Raw genomic sequence first — 23,465 nt, 5'->3', positions numbered from 1 at the left:
TGACCACCTTCCTAATATTGTGTAGGTCTTTCTCGTGCCTCCAAAACAGTTGTGACTCATCAGAGAGTGGACATGGGTCTTCTGAGGGTGTCCTGTGGTGTCTGGTAACAGGATGTTGTTAGTGGGGGTCTTTGAGTCCTATGGGTTGAGGGCAGGGGCCTCTGTGGATCATCTCACAGATACTTGATCAGTCTGGAGGCCAGGTCAACACCTTGTGCTGGTTTTCATGTTTTTTTGAGTTGTTTCTAAACTGTTTTTGTCTGTGTCAGGCTGCATCCTGCTGGGGATGGCTGCTACCATCAAGGAGGGTCATTGCTATGAGGTGGGGGCGTCTGGTCTGGGTGGGTGCTACATGTCTAAGCAACATCAATGTGAATGCCAGGTCCATGAGTTTTCCAGCAGAACACTGAATTTTCACAAGATCAATATCAACATTATTCACTTCTCCTGTCATCTTGTAATCTTGCGGCTGATCGGTGTTAATTAGTTAACATGACATGGAAACTGCCAGAAATAGTTGAGTAGCAACACAGATATTAGGAGATTGATTTCTCGGCTCATTTACAAAGTGCCAACCCCATTAATGATAACCGTTCGCCATAGATTTAGTTGTTGCGCCGAATAAAAGAAGCTGAACATAAAAGAGTTAACGCAGCTTTAAAGGGTGACATTTAACAGCCAACAAAGTTTTAAAAAAAGTCCTCCTATCCTCAACTCCCAGGAAACTTTGCACTTGAATCGTAGTCTTTGTTTTATTTCAAAACCACTGGTGTGTTGAAATAGAGCCATAACATATCACTGTCCTAACGCTGACAAACACATGTACCTCATGCATGCTTTCCGCTGGCTGATCTCTAAAACAAACACGTTTCTAATAGGAGGCTTTGCCACGGTTTAGACTGTCCTGGTGAAATGCAGATCATGGTCGGTGCTGGTCTTTACTCTTCTGGGCTTCGCGGTCGCTAAGCGTGGCGGTGGGCACGGCTGAGAGTATGGGCGAGTCTTTCATCAGACATCTGTCATCTCATCCTCCATCTCATCCCCCTCCGTTTCACCTTCTGCCTCGCCTTCTTCCTCCTCTTCTTCCTCCGATGTCACATCCAGCTCATCCATCTGGGAGGCACACTTTGGACACGAGCAGACAAACAGGTAGTTCTCCCTGGGAAGAAAATGTTCCACCCGTCACATTGTTGCACCTCTAACAAGAGCTGAATTAATTAGTGGCAGTCTGCTGTCAAGAAAGTCTGCTGCTTTACATGGGCCACTGTGCACAACAGGAAATGACTGTTACACTGTAATTAATATGTTGAATCAGCGGGTGTGATACGGGGAACTACAAGAGTTCACACCACCAACCTGGAGTGAAACTGCACCTGGAGCTGAGATTGCGGATGCACTAAAACCCTTGGAATCTCACACACTTGAAACACGAAACCACCACCACCACCACCACTGGTGCTGCACGGATAATTCAAAGATGGATTGACATCACGCTAATCAATGAGGAGTGTGAGCACAGGAGTAGCCATCAGACCCCGTACCGTCTCTGCCTCAAGACCGCCCATTATTGCCTGGAAGGCCTTTTATTGATCCAGATGGAATTCATAACGCTGTGATCCCTGTTCAAGTGAATTATCCAAGGGATTACAGAAGTTTACCTCAGAATTTTGTGTCTGCTGTGTCGGCTTCGGTCCCGCTGACAGCAGTCCAAATAACTGATGCAGATCTCCTGAAAATTGAAGAAAACACACACACTTGAACTGCCTGAAGAACCTCGACATCAATAACGTGAAGTTATTGAGCCAAGAAGCCTGAATAGTTACAGTTTAGGCTCACAAACAAACTACAGAGTATTTTTTTATGGCAGATATATTTTTCCCAAATGTATTTGTTCTGTTGTGCAGGAAGTTGCTCCGTCCTTCCATCTCTCTACTGGAGAAATGTTGTATAAAGCGTTTCTGTGTTCGCCGGCGTTCAGAGGAGAGCTCTGCCGTGAAAGAAGCACGGCTGCTGTGACATTACTGTGCCGTGCAGATGCAAGGCTTCTCAATCTTTCTGACAGCTTGACAAACCCACTCCAATCCCGAATGTCTCTGCCTTCTAATACCGTCTGACAGGGGAGCACACAAAGCTAGAGAGAGGTGTTCTGGGCCGTCTATCCCAGGCCAAAATTTATCACTCCAAAGCAAAGCGTGTCAGCTGACCTCTCCTGGGCTGATGTCGCCAAGGGCAGTGAGGTGAAGCAGAAAATTGTTGTCGGGGAAGGACGCCTCGGCGTTGGGTATGCAGCTGTGGTTACCTGCAGGGGCAAAAGAAGAGATCATCAGATGGCCTTTTGACCAGCGTGACAGCATCTTTGAACAGAGGTGACACTGCTCATAACACAGACGTCCTCTGCACTTACATGAGCTTTGAAGTAGAAAAAGTCCAGAGCCCTCACAGTTTAGAAAGTCTCCAGTTTCTGCAGAGAGATAAAAAAAAAAAAAACAGAAATAAATTACACACAATGTTGGCTGTCCTCCGTTGGGATCTTCACACAGGTTACATAACAACTACAGTACTGTCATTGGTCAAAACTCCAACACAGACAATAGTACGCTCAAACAATATGGCCGTTGCAAATCTACTCAACGGGGACAGAAATTATTTACTCAAACATATACTGCGAGGCTGAGATAAAACTGTGACCTTTTTCTATGTCCTTGTACAGCTGGTCAATAAAAGAGTCCAAATGCGCCCTCTGGTGGGCAGGGAGCTCAAGTGCATCACAGCGTGGACCCACTGACTCAAGGAGCTGAAACCAAGAACAGAGCACAAACAGAGAAAAAGCATTTGAGACAAACAGGCCTGAATTAAGCTTTTGGAAAGTTGAAGGATGACAGAAGCGGATGTGTACCTTGTGCCAATGCCTTGTCCATTGGTTCCCACCAGAGAGAACAGAGAGCGGAAACCCTCGGGAACAAACCACTGCAAGACAATCACACCTTTATTGATCCATGCAGGAAGATTTTACGTTTAAGATATAGCTCCACTTGAAACATGAGAGACTTTTCAACAGTACAACCAGCACTGGCATCTTAAATATTTTAATTTAATAAGAATATTTGAATTGTTGATGGGATAAAACAATTTCCTGAAGTTCATTACTAGGACCTGGTGGTTTGATTTAATCAGCCGATTACAGCCATTAGTGAACAACAGGTAATCAGCCAAACGTTAGTGTCACTGCTGTGCAAAAGCGATATTTATTTTCAGCAGAGCACAGACAGTGTTTTTTAACTTTTGGCGTCGAGGAAGATAAAGGACTTCTGGTTATAACTTCACAGAGGAAAGAAAGTGAACACACATTCAGAGGACATCAAAGAGGCCAAGTTACAAACCACGTTTTTACCAGAGACTTTTATGATGCAGTTTACCACCTGCCTACCACCCACAGATAATAATTCATTAAATATTTATCATCTTTTTGATTTTTTTTTTGTTCAAAATGTTCATATGCTGCTTGTTCTTCACAAGTTCTGATAATAAAATATCTTTGTAACATGTGTTTGATCTATATTTAAGCCAAAAATGTAAAAATTTAATCCCTTGATATATCGGTTATCAGAATGTTTTATTTCTTACTATTAGAATCAGCATCGGCCCCCAAAAATCCATATCGGTCAGGCCCTATTCATTACTCTTAGTTTTGGGAAACCAACAAGCATTTCTGACAACTGTCTGATTATAAAAGGTGAACAAGAGATGTTAAAAACATAAGAGACATAAAAACAGGGGGAAAAAATACTGAACTTTTGATGCTAAAATTGTTCCCAATTAACTTTCTGCTTTTAGCTTTCAGAGAAAAATAACAATGTTCTAGAAACTTGTCGGGGGCATTTTTCTTTCTTTATAAATATAATTAAATCGAACATGTAAATGCAAGTGACCTTTCATATTATAGCCTAAAACTTAATAATAAACCTACCACTAATCTATACAGAGTCAGAGACATGTCGTATCCTGTGTGGGTGGCCTACACCGTCGTATAGTTGTGTGCTGATGCGTTGATATCGTTTCGTAATTATGGCCCTAAAATGTTACATGATGACGAGTGGACCTGAATGGTTGGAGTAGCAACACTTTGAATACTGAACTCCCGACTTTTACTGAAATCTCTGCAAAGCACAAAAGAGAAGAGGCAGAAGGAGGGAGATTTTTTTGGGCGAGTGGGGCCAATGAGAGACGTGGACGTGAAAATGCATTTCAGGCTACGGCACAGATCCGATGCAGGAGCATAGGTCGGGCTTAAAGACACGTGAAATGTTTTTCCAATTATCACGCACTCAGAAAAGTACAATCTCCAGGACACGGCTAACATTTCAGGCATACCGACATTTAATCGCAAAGTGGTTTAATAGGTAGACCAACATTTAGATGTAATAAAAGCAGATCCGTCTGCTAAAAGTGCACCTCTGAGAAACTGTAATGAGCTGTCCTGAGCACCAACCTCATCCTGGGATATTTCTGGCAGCGTTGGAAAAAAAAAAAAGCGAACGAATGCAAATAAGCAGAACCGGACACAAGATGCACTTACCCGACTGAGATGATCATCGTAAAGTGCTGCCCTGAAAAGGCTGTGCAACAAGGCCAACTGCTCCTGCGAAAATCATGTGATGTGTAAATAAATTTGACCTCTTACGTAACAGAAAATGTACATCACAAACATAGGTGGCCACGGTCTCAGGGGGGAGCTTGCTTTGCTCATTAAGCTGTGAAGAATGGATTACCATAAGGGCGTGACATTGTCTTTGAAATGGCAGACGTTCTACAGTTTGCACTTGAACCGCTTTGTATGTGCAGCGTAAAAGAACATGAACGTGGCTTACTCTGAACTGTTCCCCCAGGAGCTTATGGGCAATCTCCTCTTCCTCGTTAGCTGTCCGGCTGCAGAAGTGAGAAAACAGCTTCTGCCAGTGTGCTTTATCTTTGGCCTGCAGAACATGAGTAGCATTACGTTACTTATTGCATCACGTTTCACTACTGGAGTGCAGCATGTCCTTGTTACAAACACTTAATGTTTCAGTGTTTATAGCGAGGGATAATAACTGTTATTTAAAAGAAAGCATCAAACCATTACAGGTGGTATCTTATATATATATATATATATATATATACATATATATATATATATATGATTAGATTTCTATCACTCAGGGAAAGTTTGTAGAAATGGCTCGTCGCCTTTCGAAAATGATTTCGGTTTTCTTATTTACAGCATCTGTGTCAAAGTTAATTAGATTTAATAACCCAAACTGTGCAGCGTAAAAATCTAATTACATGCAGCACAGCATACCTTTTACAGCCATGTGTTTGTCGAGTTTATTTGCCTAGATACCTGCAGGATTAGTGCACACGGCAGAATATTTTCCACCCAGTAAATTTAGACACTCACTTGTTTGACCATAGCTACCATCCTGGCCATAAGCATGATGCTGGAGGTTTCTGGGGGATAATGCACGCTCCTGGAACAAAACAAAAAGGTTTAATTCAGTGAAATAAGACTCTGCGCTCTATAGAGGGTTTGAGGGTTTATGAAAAATGCTATCGCACCTCCATGCATCTTTGAGCTTGTTGATGGGATGGTCTGGATCTTCCTGTGAGGGACCCAGACACAGAGCCCGGTGGTACTGATCTGCTGCCGCCTGTCGACACTCGCTGCTGCAGTACATCACCTGCAGAGAGAGATGAGCCCACACAAATTACAAAAAAACGAAAAAGTCTCTGTCAATCAACGCCAAGAAGCACGGATTAGAAACTACAGGCCTGCATCACCTAGCAACACTGTAATCAGGAAACTACCTGAATGACTTATCCTTCCTACAACCTTCTTAGCTGAATAAAGCAGCGAACAAGTGGTTATGCAATGGGTATTATTATGTGAACATTTGTGTAGGACACTTTCAAATCACTGCTTCACATTTTTTCATGGGCACCAGGATTCTGAGAAAAACTAATAACCCACTGAGAAAAGGCCCACTCGAAAGCAATTATCAATCCATCTCACCAACAAAATAGGAACAAATTAGTGTCTAATAAGCATTTAAATGCTTGATTCTCTATGGGTGGGATAAATTATATACAGTGGTGGAAAAAAGTTTTCTGACACCCCAGACATTTGAGAAATATTGCATTAGGAATCATTCTTAAGTGAATAAGAATCCACTCTTCAAGGGCAATTTCGTTTCATACAGTCACAGACAAATCCTTAAAAAGCCATTAAAAACTTAAAATAGTTTGGTTCCACAAAAATACATAGGAAATTTTGAGCATTGGGTCATTTTGGTTCCAGTTATCCACTAATAAAGGTCAAGCGTTTTATTAAAAGACACATGTTTCTGTTGCTGGGCTTTGTGTCTACATAAAGCCAGGACATTTGAAAGTTCTTCAGAGACAAAAATAACTAAAACAAGGAACCTAATGCAGGAAACATGTCTGAAGATACAGATTCTCAGCCAGGAAGAGTGGAGATGCAGTCCTTCAGCAGTTGGATCCACTCTGCAGAAATACAGACCAAACCAAGATCTGGGCATCCAAGCATTTCTTCAGCAAGAAATGACCACATCCTGATCCGCATGTGCGAGGAAAACCACCAAAAGACATCACAGGAGCTCCAACAGCTGTGGTCAAACCAAACTAGTGTATGTGGTCGACTTTTAGATCATGGCTTAAGGTCCTACAAGGCTGTCAAGAAGCCCCTGCTCAATGAGAGACAGAGGTTAACCTGGCGTCACTGGGCCCAAGCACACAAGAACTGGACTCTGTGGTCAGATGAGTTCAGTTTCCAGGTTTATCTTCCTCCTGCTAAGGGTGAGGGTACATAATGCCAGGTGAAGCATTATCTCCAACATGGACAGTACCTACTGTCATGGTTTGGGGATGCATGAGTGCTGCTGGTGTTGGTCATCTCACTGGATGCTTCAACAAGATAATGGCCCCTGCCACACATCCAGGGTCAGTAGAACTTGGCTGCAGCAGCACAGTATCCAGGTCTTAGAGTGACCAGCTCAATCCCCAGACATGAGCCCCATTGAAAATCTGTGGTGGATTATCAAAAGGTCTGTTTCAAAGCGCAAACCAAAGAATCTAGAAGAATGAAAAGTAATAATTCAAGAAGAATGGGACAAGATTACCCCTTAACAGTGTGAAAGGCTCATGGGGAACATGCCAGCCAGGATTAGGTCTCTGCTGCTGCTAATGGCAGGACTAGTAAATATTAACTTGATGATGTGATGGTTTATTTATTTTTAATCCTGTTTTAAACACATTCTCTGTTATTTGTTGACTTTGATACTAACAATGTTGAGAACTGACATATTGAAACTGACAAGAATTTAGTTTTGTTAGTTTTTCTTGTAAACAATAAACAAAATAAATATAATTTATATTTGTTTGTGTCTGTCTAATACAACCACACCTTTTGTAACACAAAAAAGATTTTTCCACAAATCTTACATTGTGTAAAATAGAATTGTGTAAAATTCTAAGGGTGTCAAAAAACTTTTTTCCACCAGTGGTTTCACATGAATACTGCAAGCCATTATAAATGTGGTTCCTTTTCTCCAGAATAAACAAATTCTTGTCAATAAAGTTGGGCAGAACCACTTTGTGCATGCCAAAAATATTGCATTCTATTATAATTAATGTTTTGTGGCATGTCAACACTTTACCAAATGATATAATTTAGCTTCTGTGTAAATTGTTAAGTTGCCGTCTCTGAATCAGTACAATTTCAATGGTGAGAAGGGATATTATGAGAAGTCGGCCACTGACAGAAGGGAGAGGGTTGTGGGATTTAATGACATCTAGTGGTGAGGTTGCACATTGCAACCAACTAAGTACCCCTCCAATTCCAAGCGTGAAGAAGGACCTTCTGTGGCCGCCACTTAAACATACAACCACAAATGACCCTCTACAGAGTGACTGTTTGCTTAATCTCTTCTGGGCTACTCCAGAAACATTAAGGCACAACATGGTGAGCGCAACAGAAGAGGAGCCATTTCCCATGTAGATATAATGAGCTAATTCAGAATCTAAACTAACTAAACTACGTAAACTAAAACAACGGTTCATGGTTATATTTGATGAATATATGTTAATTATTTAATTTATTCCCATAGATACCCCAAAAATTTAAAGTATGAAACAATCATGGAACAATTTTTAATGTTAATGAATAATATTAAATAATAATAGAAACCTTTTCTTAATAGGTTGAGCAGACTGTGCAGGTTAACAGTAAGAGAGAAATGAGCTTCATGAGATTATTCTTAAAGAAATACCATGAAAAGATGTGTGATTAATTTTAATGCAGTTCTAATGCAAATCTATTTGCTCATAAAATATATAGATAGGTGAACTGAGTGAGAAACCACTAAAATGTAAACAGTTGTCTAATAAAAACTAAATAATCCACAGACACACTGATTGAGCCACAGTATCTGTACTAACATCTATAAATTGATCGGCTAGTCATGTTGACCACCACTAATTTGGTCGGAGCTCCTCCTTGACCACTGTTAGCACAAAATCAATAGTTATCTCATCTTAAACTGGTATGAGGACTGTTTTAAGTTTAAGAATAAACGTAAGTTATATTCATTTCCTGATTAGACTTACCTGACACTGAGGGCAGGCTTGGTGCAGCTCCGGTCGAACACGACAGAGCTCAGGATGAGGAAGGCTGAGTCCGGGGATGCCGCTGAGCCTCCTTGCATTCTCCTCTGCAGTCTCCAGAGCACGTAGGCAGTACTCACAGGCTGTTAGAGAGATGACAGAAGAGCATCACTCCAGGCCTTAAAGATGAAGAAGTTTCATTCCAAATAAAACCCTCTGTCTCGATCCAATCCTTAAAAGACAATTTCCAAGTCTTGTACATGCCATTCTGTACAGTTTAAATAAAACATGTGCACCTGATCAAGATTTTAACTTCATTCACTAAAATGTGTGGTCACATTTAAATACAGAAAACATGTAGCGCTTAGCTGCCATCTCACCTTTATATTTATACAAAGCATTCCACAGGAACTGGGCGGAGACGAGAGGCCGCTCAATGAAAAGGGCCTCTCCCTTCTTGATGCTCTTTTTGGCGAACAGACCCTTGCCCTGAAACATGAACAACAAACCATCACTCACACTGTCTTTTAAACCCACGACTGCCTAAATTACTTGACCAGATCATTTTTACTGTAAGTAGCTAATAGATTTGGTTGTTCTATTAGCTTAGATGTTTTAATGCTCAAAAACATCTTACTTCTTTATTACAAAGCATTTTTGTGGCACTTCTTTTTACGCTGTTTCTGAAACACAGGTTTTGCTCTCATCTTTAAAAGCCGTCGTACAAGTGTGTTACATGTCGACATTTCCACGTTTACACAGACGATCCACCCTCCTCCTGCCTCCAACAAAACATCTACCCAGACGCCTTCTCTTTTGAGTGCTGCAGTGATTTGTCTTTCAATCACAGTTGTTGACTAACATTTTAGATGCTCAGGAAGAGAACTATGCAGACACACGTTATATTATATTATTATAAATGCTTACAACAGCATTACCTATGTTAAAGGATCTGTGAGACACTAAACCACTACAGTGAGACACCAAGTAACCTAAATAAGAGGGGTAACGTTACACTTAACAACAGCAAAAATATCTATAATGATCCAAAACACCTGCAAAAAGGTACAAATCACTTCAAAGACAAAACAAGCACAAAAAGATGCAGATGACGTAAGGCACATAGCCTATAGGCCAGCTCCTCAGCAGGAGGGTGGGGAGATCTGAGCCTCCATTTATTATGTACATTTATAACGATGGCATTTTATCATTTAATGAATGTTGTTTCTCTATAATAACTAAAGCAAATGCGGTCAGAGCTGGTGTCAGCTGATAATGGAGTAAGATGCCCAGTTTTTTCATAACCACCTATATGTAGTAGGTGTTGAATATTTGCCTGTTTAAAAATAATAATAATAATAATAATAATAATGGGCAGACGGCGTATCTTGATTATTATTTTGATTCTTAGCGATGACTATGACCATGCATTGTTAAACTAATGTCCCAATAAGAAACTTTTAGGAAAGGCTGAACAACCAGCCGGTCTGCCTCAGTCTCATGCAGCAGTCAGCTGCCTGGGATTCACACTCCATTCAGCCACTGATTTATCAAAGTACGTTTAGTTCAGTTTAGAAACAAACCGGAACTCTGGTCTCACCTTGATATTATCAATAAATCTGACTTCCACGCAACTGGAAACTTTGCCGGGGTCCACGCATAAGGAAAACATGTCATCCACGGGAGCAGCCATGTTTCTGACGACCTTTCCCCTTTCAACCCCGACACTGACGTTTTATCTGTGGCAGAGGCGGCAGCGGCCTCTGGCGGTGGACAGATGAACAGCAGTATTTTCTGAAGGTGGCGCAGCTCAGATACAAATCACGAGGGCAGGCGTATGAAACATAAGCAATGTTATAAGCGATGGGGGAAAAGCTAATAAATAAAAATACACTAGAAATAATTATTTTAATATGAATAAACTGATTAAATAGTTTAAACAAAACTGCAATTGACATAAATCCCCCCTCGAAGACTGTCTTACAATAAAATAATAACATAAATTACAATAATAATGAAAGAAGAAACAGTGGATATAAATCTCCAAATGAAACAAATGAGAGACGAAGATCAAGCAGTGTACAAACACTACATACAGTGAAAGAGTATTTATTATATACTGTAAAATAATATAGATATAGATGATTTATATTATTTCAACAATATAATAAACTTACAGATGCAATCAAAGTATTATACAAAGATATATGTTATGGTTTGTTCATTTGTAGTTATTTTTAAGTATTGTACAAAAGGAGTAATTCACTGAGAATACAGCAGCGGTTTAACAACAGTCAGTGGTGAAATAAAAAGTCCTTCAAACAAGGTACGAAGGAAAATTAGTTCACATCACGTGGGTAAAATGTTTTGATGTCAGTTTCAAAAGAATGTGCATGTGTAGTATAGTCACTAACAGAGGAGATTGGATTCACATTTGTCCTGTAGTGGTTGTTCCCTTCATCAGCATGTTCCTCGTTGTAAAGTTTATATGCCAGCCAAAAGTTTGGACACACCTTCTGTTATGTTTTCTTTATTTTTTACTCCTTTCTACATTGGAGATACATACTGAAGACACTGGTCTGATGAGTCCAAATTTTAGATCTTTGCCTCCACTTTTCCTCCTTTTTCTTTCCCTTCAGTTCTGATGCTACCAGTGACAATCTACAATGTAAATAGTCATAAAAAATAAAGAAAAACCATTAAATGAGAAGTTGTGTTCCAACGTTTGACTTGTAGCGTATATCGACACATATGTCGACCGATAAGGTGAAAGCACCTGCCGTTCACAATAACAGTTGCTCTATGGTCTGTCCATCATGGAGACAGTTGGTTTTTCACCTGTTCATTTCAATAACTGTCATGGCTACGACTTAGCAGTTTTCCGTTTTAATGGATTGCTATTACAAAAAAAGTAAAGCAAATATACATTGCCTGGCCAAAAAAAATTGCCACCAGGAAAAAGGTGACACGCTCTAATATTTCATTGGACCACTTTAAGCTTCATCCAGTCTCTTCTATTGATGATGGGAGAGTCTGACCACTGAGCAAAGCCTCCTCCTGTACATCCCAAAGATTCTCATTGGGGTTCAGGTCTGGAAGCATTGTTATATATGCCTGTGCCATCAGGTAATAAAAGATCCACTGATGGAATAACTTGGTCATTCAGTATATTCAGGTAGTCAGCTGAGCTCAATATTTAGGCATAATATTGCTGAACCTAGACCTGAGCAACTGCAGCAACCCAGGATCATAACACTGCCTCAACGGGCTTGTACAGTAGGCACTATTTATGCTCCCTAGAAAACTAAAGCCTTTTTTTCCTGGTTAGCCTCACTGATTAGTGGTTTTCTTAAGGCTACACAACTGTTCAGTCCCAATCACTTGGGTTCCCTTCACATTGTACATGTGAAAATGCTCTCACTTTCACTATTAAACGTAGCCCTGAGTTCTACTGTTGTTGATTGTGCCCACTATCGTTCCAGTTTCTAATAATGAGTTGGACAGTTCTTAACACAATTTTAGTAGTTTCTGCTTCAATCTCCTTAGATGTTTTCTCTGCTTGATGCTTGCCAGTGATTTGACCCTTATCAAATAGATTAACATCTTTTCCATGACCACAGGATGTGTCTTTTGACATGCTGAAAGATAATCATCTGTGCAATAATTATCCAGTAGGAGGCTCGTACCTATTTGCTTAGTTAAATCAATCAAACCAGGTGGCGTCTTCTTCTTTTTTTTTTTTTTTTTTTTGGGGGCCAGGCAGTGTACTATTATCAATATCAGCCTTAAGAAAGGCCTAAATATCCTGTTCTGATGGTGAGCATCCTTAAAGTGGGCTGGTGGATTTATCAGGTGAATTACAGGATGGAAAAAAAAAGAAATCAAATACAGCACAGAAAAAGCTTCAACTGACAAAGGCCTTTAACCAGACATTGTTTAATTTCAGTAATACAGTCATAAGCTTCTAATTTTGGAGGTAATGAACCTATATAAAGAAACATCAAATGGTAACTCATTAATTAACAGTAGTAAGCATACTGGAAAATTCCTGTTCAGCAACCGTGTGCTTACTTCCAAAGTAGTCTAGGAGGTAGGACTGTTCCTGATGACGATGCTGGTAATTTAAGGCCATGTGGACAGCATTATATCAGCTACAATCAACACTCGTATTAAAATTGAGTTTAAATTGTTACATGTATGTAAATAGCTGCAGTGTAGAGGAGCTGTAGTGATGAACCCAGAAAGAATCATCTCTTGACTCTGCAGCTCTACCACAGCGCTACTGAACTGTTTTCATCTCACTGACTTTTCCAGCTCCCAGGCTCTGACAAATTCACCGTACTTGTCTTGCACTATACCAAATGGCATATTCATAAAGTTAACATCTAGCCAGTGACCAGAGTGGGTCATTTGGCAGCAGAAGACACACATATTTTTCCTGTTTACAGGTGCTGGAGACCAAAAAAATAGCAGAAAGTGAACTCCAAATGAATTATAGTGTTGTAGCATCAAAAGCTGGTCATGCTGTATGCATTCTTTTGCCACTCATTACCATCGCATCCAAGTTAAAAGAAAAAACATAATTTATGCCATTTTAAACAGCACTTTTGAAATTTTGTTAAAATGGGTTAAAATGTGTTTGATCAAGAACTGACTAGAATTGTTCTCCAGAGTTTAATATTTGTATGGAGTACAAAGTCTTGAATGTACTGTATTAAGTACAATGGTAAAAAACCTTTGACAGCCAATAAATCATCATTGTTATGTACAGAGTTCATAAGAACACCAAAAACGAAAGAACTTCATGGCATTTCCAAAAGAAACCATGACCCACAATGTCTGGGATCTTCAGAATCGTATAAAACAGGTTTAAAAACGTTGGGTTAGTACTTGAGCATCTACAGGCTCTATACTGTGATAATGATGCAGCAGAAAGTTCCCAAACCTGTCGACAGGAGGAACCCTGCTGTCGGTTCTCCCTAACAGCTATTCACAATGCAGCCGCATTTCCATCCTCGCTCCCTGTCCTCTCCTCTCCCACATCGCGGCATCCATCATAAACCCTTGTTGTAGGTCACCATCTTGCAATCTGTTGCCATGGCAATCTCCGGCTCAAGGCGAGTCACCTCAATCTGCCCCAAAAAACAAACATGATACTGAAAGTAACTGAAGGTTAGCCTCTGATTTTAGCCTTGAAAGTGATGTAGATTTTTAATTAGATGTCGGAGACATCTGGAATAAGAGGAGCGGGTCGGGGGTTGTGCGTGTCGAGCTGTGTACATGTAATGTGAATTTCTACAGCTGCTCCCTCTGCCATCTGGCCTTGAATCAGGAGCAGCTCATCTAACAGTATATTCTGTACCTGAGACATCTGGGGGAACAGGCTGATGGCCACAGGCAGGGAGAGGCCAAATGTAACGAGGCACACAACGCTGTGGATGGGCAGCAACAATCTGCGGTTGCTCTGCAGGAACTGCAGCCTGCACCAGTCAAGACAGAGATACAAGGAAATGTGAGCCTGCTGCGTGCATCGATCCCAGACTACACAGTTATTTTTGGATCTGCAGGAAATCGTCATGTGCAGATATGGGGGCGTTATTTCGCACCAATTGGTGGAGATTTATCTGACTGCATGGGTTTTATGAGTCAGACTGAAGACAGTTAGATTTCTGTGTGACTTTTTAGAAAAGGCTTTCTTCTTTTTTTGGTTCCATGTCAGTTTCTTTCGTTTTTTCTGGAGGTAGCGACCTACTAAAGAATGGGTTTGCAGTCAGCTCTTTGGGGCACAACATATGTTGACTTTGGCTCAGTGCATGCTCAAATATTTACAGAGTATTTTTATACCAGGCAGATAAGCAGAAAGTAAGGCAAGGAAGAATTTGAGATAGAAAGGATTTTTTTTCCCCCCAAACTGTGAAACAAATGAACTGATAAATTCCAAATTTTATAGTATTTATTTCTAAACATCAGTGCTCTTTCCTGCGTGTCTCTGCCTCCCGTTTCCTGTCCCTCTCTTCATTTTCAATACAGGCTAAAATGCCAGAAAAAAAATATTTAAAAAAATGCCTGAAATTGGATTCACAAACTTTAATTTCGTAGGTTTTCAAGATGTACTATACATAGTCTTGCATTATTTTTTTCCATTTTAATAAAACTGTTTACTGATGTACATCAGTGCACCCCAGTATAGGAGTCGGGATAGAAATGAGAAAAAATACATCATGTCTTCACAAAGTGATGCTAATTTAAGTTTACTTTTTTCTGCTAACCTCTGCATTACTCAATAACTCACTTTATCAGGCCTCCAGAAATAAAATACAGACCATAGCAGAGGCTTTAAAATGGGAACCTGATTTGTTCAATCATCTTTGATTTTATTCTTAACAGATCCCTTATTTTGATTTAATTGAACCACTTTACCCATTATTGTTGGACAAAGGCGGTGAAAGTTTTGTTCAGTAAATATGTTTCAGGGTTTCATTTATCTTCCTTCAGTTTTTCTCCTGATATACTGTACAAAATTAGACACTAAGATGTAACGTTTAAAAAGTGTGTTATGTTATTTTATTGTCTGAAAACATTGACTGATCAGATATTTGAGAACAACAACAACAAAAAAAAATTACTGGCTGAAGACTAAAGAAATCCCAACAATGTGTTTCTGCACAAACCTCTCGAGGTAGGACATGATGATGGGGGGCAGGACGAAAATTGGCATCGGCAGGACCACACGTGTGAGGGCCGTCTCCATGATCGCCTGGGGATAAGAGCGAGAACATTGTGCACACGCTTCATTTATAATATAGCAATGACTTGGATTTAATTTTCACTTTCATGAAATCAGACGGTTGCTGAGTGACAGGAGCCGAGCAAGAAATGATAAATTCATCAGTCACCATCACATGAGGAATTCACAGACAAGGGAAACAGCGAGCGTATCCATAACATATTCAGTTTGGTCACATAACGACTTTGCTGAGCACACACAAATAAAAACACTCACATGTCTGGCGGCGATTTTGGAGGATCCCACCACATTGCTGTTATCGTCCATCACATCGATACCTTCAGACAGCTCACTGTGTCTCATCAGGCCCACGTTACAGATGTTTGCACTCGCTGAAGAAGCAGAAAAAGACAATTTTAATATATTTCACCAGGATGTAAACAGAGGTTGACAGATAAGAAACATGGACCTAATTTACTGCTTGTGTGTAGTTTGCCAGTAAACAGAATAGATAGTACATAGATATAACATTAATTCAATAAATGTGTTGTTGTGCCATGTGTAAATAAATTATAATACCAATAATACAAAATGTGACTCCAGTTGGCAGAGGGCCACATGATAATCAACTTTATCTAATCGCAGGGTTCTTGGAAAAGCCTACCTACAGCTGGGAAGGGAACCAGCCTCTGTATTATCATTCTTGTAGCAGGACTCAGCTTGTTGGCCTTCTGAATCAACACATTCAGCCCCACCTATAAAATAAAAACACACCTTAGCGTGAGAAAAATAAAACTTTTAAGTATTCAGAAATATCACTCCAAATGTCAAATATCAAGAACATTTTGTTAGAACACTAACTTTAGTGTAGCTAAACCACTAGCATTAGTATTAGAACCGTACAAAGCAACACAGCAGAGATACTAATGCCAGTGAACAACAAACACCACTCACAGCGATAGACACGGCGCTTGTCACAGCTCCTACATAGCCTTGAAGAAACTTGGACGTTGGTGTTGGCTGAAGAAGAACAAATGAAATACTGTGGCACAGCTTTATATGAGTTCACTTTCAGACTGCTGTAAACTATTGTTGGGACTGAGACGTAAAAGACTGGAAGGCAAAACACATTAAATACAATAATCTATTACTTTGATCTGACAGTTGATAAATTTAGCTTTTTAGAAGTTTTTATGGATCGGAATTGAATCATTTGTACCTTTGTGGCATTTCGGTTTGCATAGTTCACGCAGGCATTGTGACTCTGGTTCAGCCACTGATGGAAAAAAGAGGATAAAGGAAATATATAAGGGAAGAATCAGGGTAGTCAGTCAGTCAGCAGGTGGGTAGGTAGGTAGATAAGTAGGTAGGTAGGTAGTTAGGTAGCTAGCTAGGCAGGTAGGTAGGTAGGTAGATAGCTGGGGACATAGGTAAGGCATTGGGTTGGTCAGAGGGTTGGTCGGTCAGTAGGTGGGCAAGCAGGTAGGTAGGAGGGTTGGGTGGTCGGTCAGTCAGTAGGTTGATCGGTAGGTAGGTAGGTTGGTCGTAGATAGATAGGTAGGTAGGTCAGTAGGTAGGCAGGTAAGTAGGTTGGTCAGTCAGTCAGTTGTTCGTTCAGTAGGTAGGTGGGGAGATAGGTAGGGCATCAGGTTGGTCAGAGGGTCGGTTGGTCGGCAGGTAGGTAGGACGGTAGGTAGATAGATAGGTGACCTACCTACCTATCTACCTACCTACCTAACTATCTGAGGTCGGACAGAGGGTCAGCTGGTCTGTCAGTCGGTTGGCAGGTAGGTAGGTAGATAAGAAGGCACTTACAGATGTTCAAAATGGACAATAAATGCAATGGTTTATAATATCCATGTTATTTTCAGTACCTGCCATATAATGGTAGACACCACAGTCTGATTTGGGAGAAGAAGGCCAATGACCTAGATGAAACCAGGGAATAAGAGCTTATTTTTGGACAAAATAAGTTCAGTCTCATTTCACCTGTCCCCAAACATGACCGTGTTCATGGATATTAGCACAGCCAAGTAACGTTCAGTGAAATGTGTGATTCAAATGTATGGTTTTCATGTGGGACTTACAATCGGTGTTCCAAATGGTACATAACCTGTACATGGAAAACATGATTTTCAGCGTAAAAAAACATGACAAAATGGACAAACTTGCACAACTTCACCAAAGATCTTCATCTGAGGTCGTACCTGACATTCGAAATGGCATGAAGATCTTCTCTCCTGTGTCTGGATGAATGATGGCCTGCGTGCAGAGAGCATGGAAGCTTACTCATGCCTCCAGGAGCCCAGAGACTTGAATGTATGGAAGGAAACTAAGGACTGATAGATCACTTACCTGTTTGATCTTCTGGGCCTGCCACAGCTGAGTAGGGGAACAATGCAATAAAAATTAAAAACTATAGTAGGCTTATATTTTCATTTGTGGGATACAAGGTGCTCATGATCTTGCAGTTTCCTTTTCATTTGGATATATGTGTGTTTTATTGTAACCTAGATTTATTATATAATAATACATGCTCTGTATTACATCAACAAGAGCAAGACTCACCTGAGCATCAGACACTCCAGGTGAAAGTGTGCCATGTTTATAGTCATCCAGGAGTTTGATGGATTCTTTTAACTGTTTCTACAAATGACAAACAACAATTTCTGCAATGGACATAACTGGATATCATTTAAAAAAAAATAAACATAAAACCACTGATGCTGACAGACAACACAATTTCCAAAACCATGCCTTAATAAAAAAAGGATTTCATACAAGTTTATCTTGAATACATTACCTGGCCCTACAGTACCTACCTATACTTAGACATATTTTATTCATTTAACAGTTAAATGTTTGGACCGGTGGTGACATTTGGTGGGTGAGCTAACAAATGCATAATCGCTTACAGGTACACTATACATTTTTAGTGATCTACAGCAGTGATTCAGGACCCCTCAATCAGCCCTTAATGACAAGCTGTGACCCAAATCAAAGAAAAGTTTCAACTTCTCAAATTTATTGAATAAAAAGATTGTGCAGTTTGAACCTGAGATACTAGAATATAATGCCACATGTTTAACAGACTCAGTTGGTGTTTTCATGCAAAATGTGTTAAATAAAAAAGCGCAACTTCGAGGAAATATTAACAAAAATAAAATAGCTTTAGCTGAGAATATTCACTTACTGACACTTCACTATGGAAAAAAACAAACAAACATTTTGAGTCTTAACATCCTCATCGGGACTTGAACCCTAATGTCCCATATGGTAGCCATTCTCACTAACCACTTATTATCCAACCGTAAGACTTGGACGAATGCCAATGGGACTTGTGTTGCATTTTTTCTAAATTTTCCCACAATTCCTTGTTGGGTCCATGCTCTATCTCATCCAGAAGCAGTCACGGAAAACAGAACAGTGAATTCTTGGCTACACTTGCTGTTAGCTGGTCCTTTCTTTCAAACCAAGAAACACAACTTCGTCATTTGTCACTTTGAGTTATTTGTAAAATATCAGCCCATTTAGAGATATTATAGGTTTCCTTTTTGGTGCTGTTGCTGCCACTGGTTTCGCCAAAATTTAAAACAAGCCCATTTATACCAGCCATCCCTGTTTAGACCTAAAAATTTCTATTTATAACTTTCATTGTTGGGTTTTAATCATCATAAAATAAGTTCTCACAACCCGATTTAATATGCTGAAATGTATTTTTTTTCTTGGCAAAGAAATCAACTATATAATCTGATACAAAACAAAAACAAATGTATTATAAGAATATTATATGAATCTGAAAATATCTGATCATATATACTTCAACACTTAGTTGGTTAATATTATCATGGTACTGAGGTTCCTTGACTCGTCCCACACTGATTCTGTCAGATAGTGTAAATACCAGATTAAAGTCCAGTCTTTATACTGAAGTCACACATTTTGTGGGAGGCCTTACCTCTGATACAAACAGGGTGCTGGGATCAATAATGTCCACAAAGTGTCTCAGCCGGCCAAGAAACGTACCCTGAGAAAGACAGTTAATTCTTCTTAATGACAGATCACCATGCTGTCTGTGTCCGTCCTCAAAGCTGATTTTCCTAAGCTTTAAATAAAAGTTTAACATGAGCTACTTGACTCAGATTCATATGTATTTTTTTTCTGAAAGGCCACACAAAATATCTAAGATGAGCATCAAACTAACTGCTAGTGAACTTTAAATGTTCCCATATCATTATTTCATATACATGTTTAGAGATGCTGATTGTAGTAAATCACTATTACTTGGTTGTGAATAGTGACTGCTACGGGGAGCGTTTAACAATACTGGAAAAACACTAACAAATAGGTAGAATTTGCTGCCTCAGGGCCCAGACGTTGGTCAGCAGTTTCCCTTCGTTGTGCTAAGCTAAGCTAACTGACTGTAGATTTACAGTTCAGACACAAGAGTGATTTAAATCTCCTCTAACACTCAGCAGAAAGCAAATAACTACAGGTCAAACTACCCCCCTGTGTTTAAATTTACATGCAGGACACCCACTCTTGGCTTACATCCCAGTGGAGACGGAGTTGCAGCTGAAAGCTCAGACTCATTAACAAAGACGTTTTGTGCTATTTCCTGTATGTTGTTCCTCGAGGTGTTAATTACAAATATATTAATATATACTCATATATATATATATTCTCCACAATGCAAAACAAAATACACAATAAGAATTGTTAAATCTGTGTGAGAAAGTGAAATGAGCCTCTTCAGATTAACAGAACACACGGTCTGAGTAAGTTCCCAGTTAGTAGATACATTCTTCCAAGTGTAGGCTCAAAGCTGCTGGTCAAGTGCCCTGTTTTCCGTTCCCTTCATTGTCTTCATCAGCATGCCAATTGCTAAGCATGCATGCCAACAGTCTGAAAGGGCCTAATAGTAGTTTATGCCAAGAGTCTCCTTGGCAAACCAGATGGACAAAAACATGGCAGCCTAAATCAGATTCCCTCAAAGACATTTATCGGTTATGAAGGGCAGGAAACAGCATAAAGACAGTGGAACCGACAAGTCTCGATTTTAATTATCTCTTAGCACCAGGTCCTAATTGAGATGACCGGAAACAACAAGCTACAGTCGTCCTAAAGGCCGTAGATAAACCATCGTTGTGTACCTCGGCTCTGAGGTTTCTGTCACTGCCATTCCTCCATCACACGTCTCCTCCTCTGACAGGCCATATGTGCTGCAGTGCTGTTTTGTAAGAATGGGGCAGAGAGAGGATCCATGTGAGGAGACGGCTTTAATTATGCATGAGTTTCAGCTCCCTGGAGAGCGCACAACAAGGCCAGCAGAGATGAAGCGCGGCAGAAAGCACACACAAACCAAGCAAGATTTTGTGCTGATTTGAGGCCCGACCTAATTCGAACTGCTTTGACGCACCTTTATCAGCCCAACACAATATAACGGCGTCACGGGCGTAATACTGAGAAGGTTTTCTACTCGATCAATTATATGTGAAAGCTGTGAATCAGGGTGGTAGCTGCAAGCCGAGGATGGATTACTTTCTTCTTTAGGACTGAGCTTGTGATGGCAATCTCCAAAAATAAGTAATTATTCACAGTTAGACACATCATTTTTATTATTTAGGCATGTCATGAACAATGAAATATCCTGTGTTAATTAGTTGTGCACATGAATTATGAAAAAATGGCCGCCGGGCACAGACATGTAAATGGCTTCCCACTCCTCCCTACATAAGAGAGACATCAATTTGTGTCCCTTTGGTCTTTTTTAGCATCTTTTGTGTCTCTTTGTGTCTGTGTCGTGCGTTGTTGCAGAGATTTTGCACCCTCTTGTGCTTGTTTTGTATCCCTTAGCTGTTGTTTTACTGTCTTGCAGTTATTTTACATCTCTTTTAGCTGTTTAAGTAGTTTTGTGTGTTCTTTGCATTCGTTTATAACAATTTGATCTCTTTGCCTCCAACCTTGCCTCCCCCCTGCCCTTACAGAGCACCTTTCAGTTGTTATTTGGATTTTTTGCTGCCGTTTTGAAATTGTTTTGCATTGTAGTCGTTTATGTAATCTTGAGTTTGTGCCTTTGTTGCATCCCTTTTTGTATCCCTTTGTACTGGTTTTGCAACTCGTAGTTGTTGTTTATCTTTTGTATATTTTGCAGTTGCTCTGAATCTCTTCAAGGTGACAGGAGGAATGTTGAATTGGTAACACGTTCTATCTAGATTTTTTTGCGTTTGCTACTTTGCATCCCTTAGTTGTCGTTTCACAGGTGGTTTGCGTCTCTTCATATTCATTTCAGTAGTTTTGTAAGTACTTTACTTTACTTTACTTTGTACAAATTAGTAACTTGTTTCACGTGTTACTGGTTCCAGTTTATATCCATTTGAAATGATTTTGTATTCCTTAGTTACTGATACGCAATGACTTCACTTAGTCGTTACTTTTGTGCCTCTACTTCTCGTTGCATCATTTTCTATATGTTTCTGCCTTAAAGTGCATCCTTAGGAATATATGGATATTATTATGGCAATGATGTGTCCATTTTCACAGTTTTTTTTTCTCTTTTGAATGGTTGCTTTGCATTTTATGCAGCTTTTTGTTGTTGTTTTACATCTTTCCACAGTTGTTTAAATAATTCTGAGTCTGTGTTGGGATATTTATTTATTTATTTAGTGTGTGGCCTCTGTTATCATTGTGTCTCATTGTGGAACTGCAGCCTCCCTCTGTGCTAGAGTTGTGTCTCTACCTATATCTTAGTGCAAAACAACTCTTTCACAGGCGCTTTGTTCCATTCCAGTTGTAAATTTGTGCATTTTATTGCAGAGTGAGTTTCTTTTTTGTTTATAGTTGACCATTTAACAAGGAAGCAGTGGGTTCAAACAGGGACTCAGAAAACGGATGTTTTTTTTTTAGAAAGGTGCTTGGCTGGTTTGTGTTCTGTGGTTTTGTGAATTGAAATGATAGTCTATCATCACTCAGAGCAATAGCAGATGAATAAAGTTTTGTGACTTATTTACAGTCCGCACACGGACTTCACGCGGTGCATTACCGGGACAGTTTGTCTACCGGGTGAATAATTTCCTCAAGGCTGCAGTATAATTAATAGCATAAGAAATTTAAAATGTAACTGGTGTGTCTTCCTCAGTTAATGCGCCACCCGAGCTAACGTGAAGGTCACGTTATCTTTCAGGGCTGACCAATGCAAATTAATTTCTGAACGGAAAATTGAGTAATGGGCTTCAGATAAGGAGGGACGGCTCATTAATCTCGACCACAAGGAGGGCAACAGTCTGCAGAGAGCATGCAGGGAAGGGAACTTGAGGGGGCTTAAATGTGATCACAAGCGGATTAATGTGCAAAATGTTGGGATAATTTATCAGAGAAGCCTTGAATACATCTATTAAACACATTGCATTCAGTGATGGCTGCCTTTAAATCAATGTCTCAGTCGCGAATCTAAACAGATACACATTTCTTTATCGGAGCTGCAGCGGGTGTGAAATCTGTCAGATGAGATGATAAACAGCGACATGGCACTTGAGAGAAGCTGTAAATAAGTCAGAACTAGTGCAATCAAAGCCAGAAGTTGGCCCTCAGCAAAAAGTTGCTTATGAAACACAACAAAGAATCGGATCGCAAATCAAAGGCAACTTTCGCTCCACAGTGTCAGCATCCGGAGCGCAGCGGCGGGGCGGAGGATGGAGCTGTTTTTCAGCCAAAGCCTTAAAAACAAAACGTCTTTAGCGGATGGTTAATGGAGGATAGAGAGGACTTACCTGGTCGTATCGGGGTCTCCCGAGCTGGAAAGCAGGACACGCTGCAGATTCCGCCATGACACCGAACTATTTATTTATTAATGAAGTGAATCATGAACGGATTTTCAAGTGGAGCGAACTACAGTCAGTGTGTGTAACTAGTGAAGCAATGCGCCGCTACGCCCGTCGGGACGTGTAGTTTTCTCCTGTGCGTTCACGCTGGCAAAGTTGAGGCGCATGACTACACATCCCAAAATAATCGATAAGGTGAAAGCTATTGCATAACCGTTCGGATTGATCTTGGGGGCAGAGAGAACAGTTGATGCGCCCATAGG

General features: G+C 40.1%; 2 protein-coding genes across 2 annotated transcripts; both read right to left on the bottom strand.

The window, feature by feature from the left end:
• Positions 1 to 738: 738 nt before the first annotated feature.
• smyd5 (SMYD family member 5) lies at positions 739 to 10,417 on the bottom strand. Its single transcript, XM_047585447.1, is given in 14 exon segments — positions 739 to 1,159; positions 1,659 to 1,729; positions 2,205 to 2,299; positions 2,405 to 2,461; positions 2,689 to 2,772; positions 2,775 to 2,794; positions 2,897 to 2,967; positions 4,577 to 4,639; positions 4,869 to 4,973; positions 5,435 to 5,504; positions 5,593 to 5,714; positions 8,659 to 8,798; positions 9,036 to 9,144; positions 10,256 to 10,417. Coding segments are annotated over 14 exon segments (1,251 nt in total). The 5' UTR covers positions 10,349 to 10,417; the 3' UTR covers positions 739 to 1,008.
• A 308-nt stretch (positions 10,418 to 10,725) lies between these two features.
• Positions 10,726 to 23,465, bottom strand: sfxn5b (sideroflexin 5b). The gene is made up of 14 exons (XM_047585448.1): positions 23,152 to 23,465; positions 19,341 to 19,409; positions 17,951 to 18,028; positions 17,738 to 17,764; positions 17,590 to 17,644; positions 17,470 to 17,495; positions 17,257 to 17,310; positions 16,602 to 16,658; positions 16,337 to 16,402; positions 16,047 to 16,137; positions 15,659 to 15,774; positions 15,327 to 15,412; positions 14,018 to 14,135; positions 10,726 to 13,787 (listed from the first exon to the last, which is right to left on the bottom strand). Exons 1-14 carry the CDS (start codon positions 23,206 to 23,208, stop codon positions 13,710 to 13,712), a joined length of 978 nt encoding a protein of 325 aa, XP_047441404.1. The 5' UTR covers positions 23,209 to 23,465; the 3' UTR covers positions 10,726 to 13,709.

Source organism: Mugil cephalus, chromosome 5 (genome assembly GCF_022458985.1).
Source record: "Mugil cephalus isolate CIBA_MC_2020 chromosome 5, CIBA_Mcephalus_1.1, whole genome shotgun sequence".
In the NCBI taxonomy this organism is placed as follows: domain Eukaryota; kingdom Metazoa; phylum Chordata; class Actinopteri; order Mugiliformes; family Mugilidae; genus Mugil; species Mugil cephalus.
Note: the sequence above shows the minus strand (reverse complement) of the source record. Positions and strands in the feature narration are given on the sequence as shown.

What these genes read in the sequence shown, in the direction of transcription:
- sfxn5b (XM_047585448.1), bottom strand. Translation starts at nt 23,208, where the DNA reads ATGGCGGAATCTGCAGCGTGTCCTGCTTTCCAGCTCGGGAGACCCCGA. An exon ending in CCAAAATCGCCGCCAGACAT is followed by an intron (nt 15,413 to 15,658) that starts GTGAGTGTTTTT and finishes TCTTATCCCCAG; the next exon opens with GCGATCATGGAGACGGCCCT. An exon ending in ATCATGTCCTACCTCGAGAG is followed by an intron (nt 14,136 to 15,326) that starts GTTTGTGCAGAA and finishes TGACTGGTGCAG; the next exon opens with GCTGCAGTTCCTGCAGAGCA.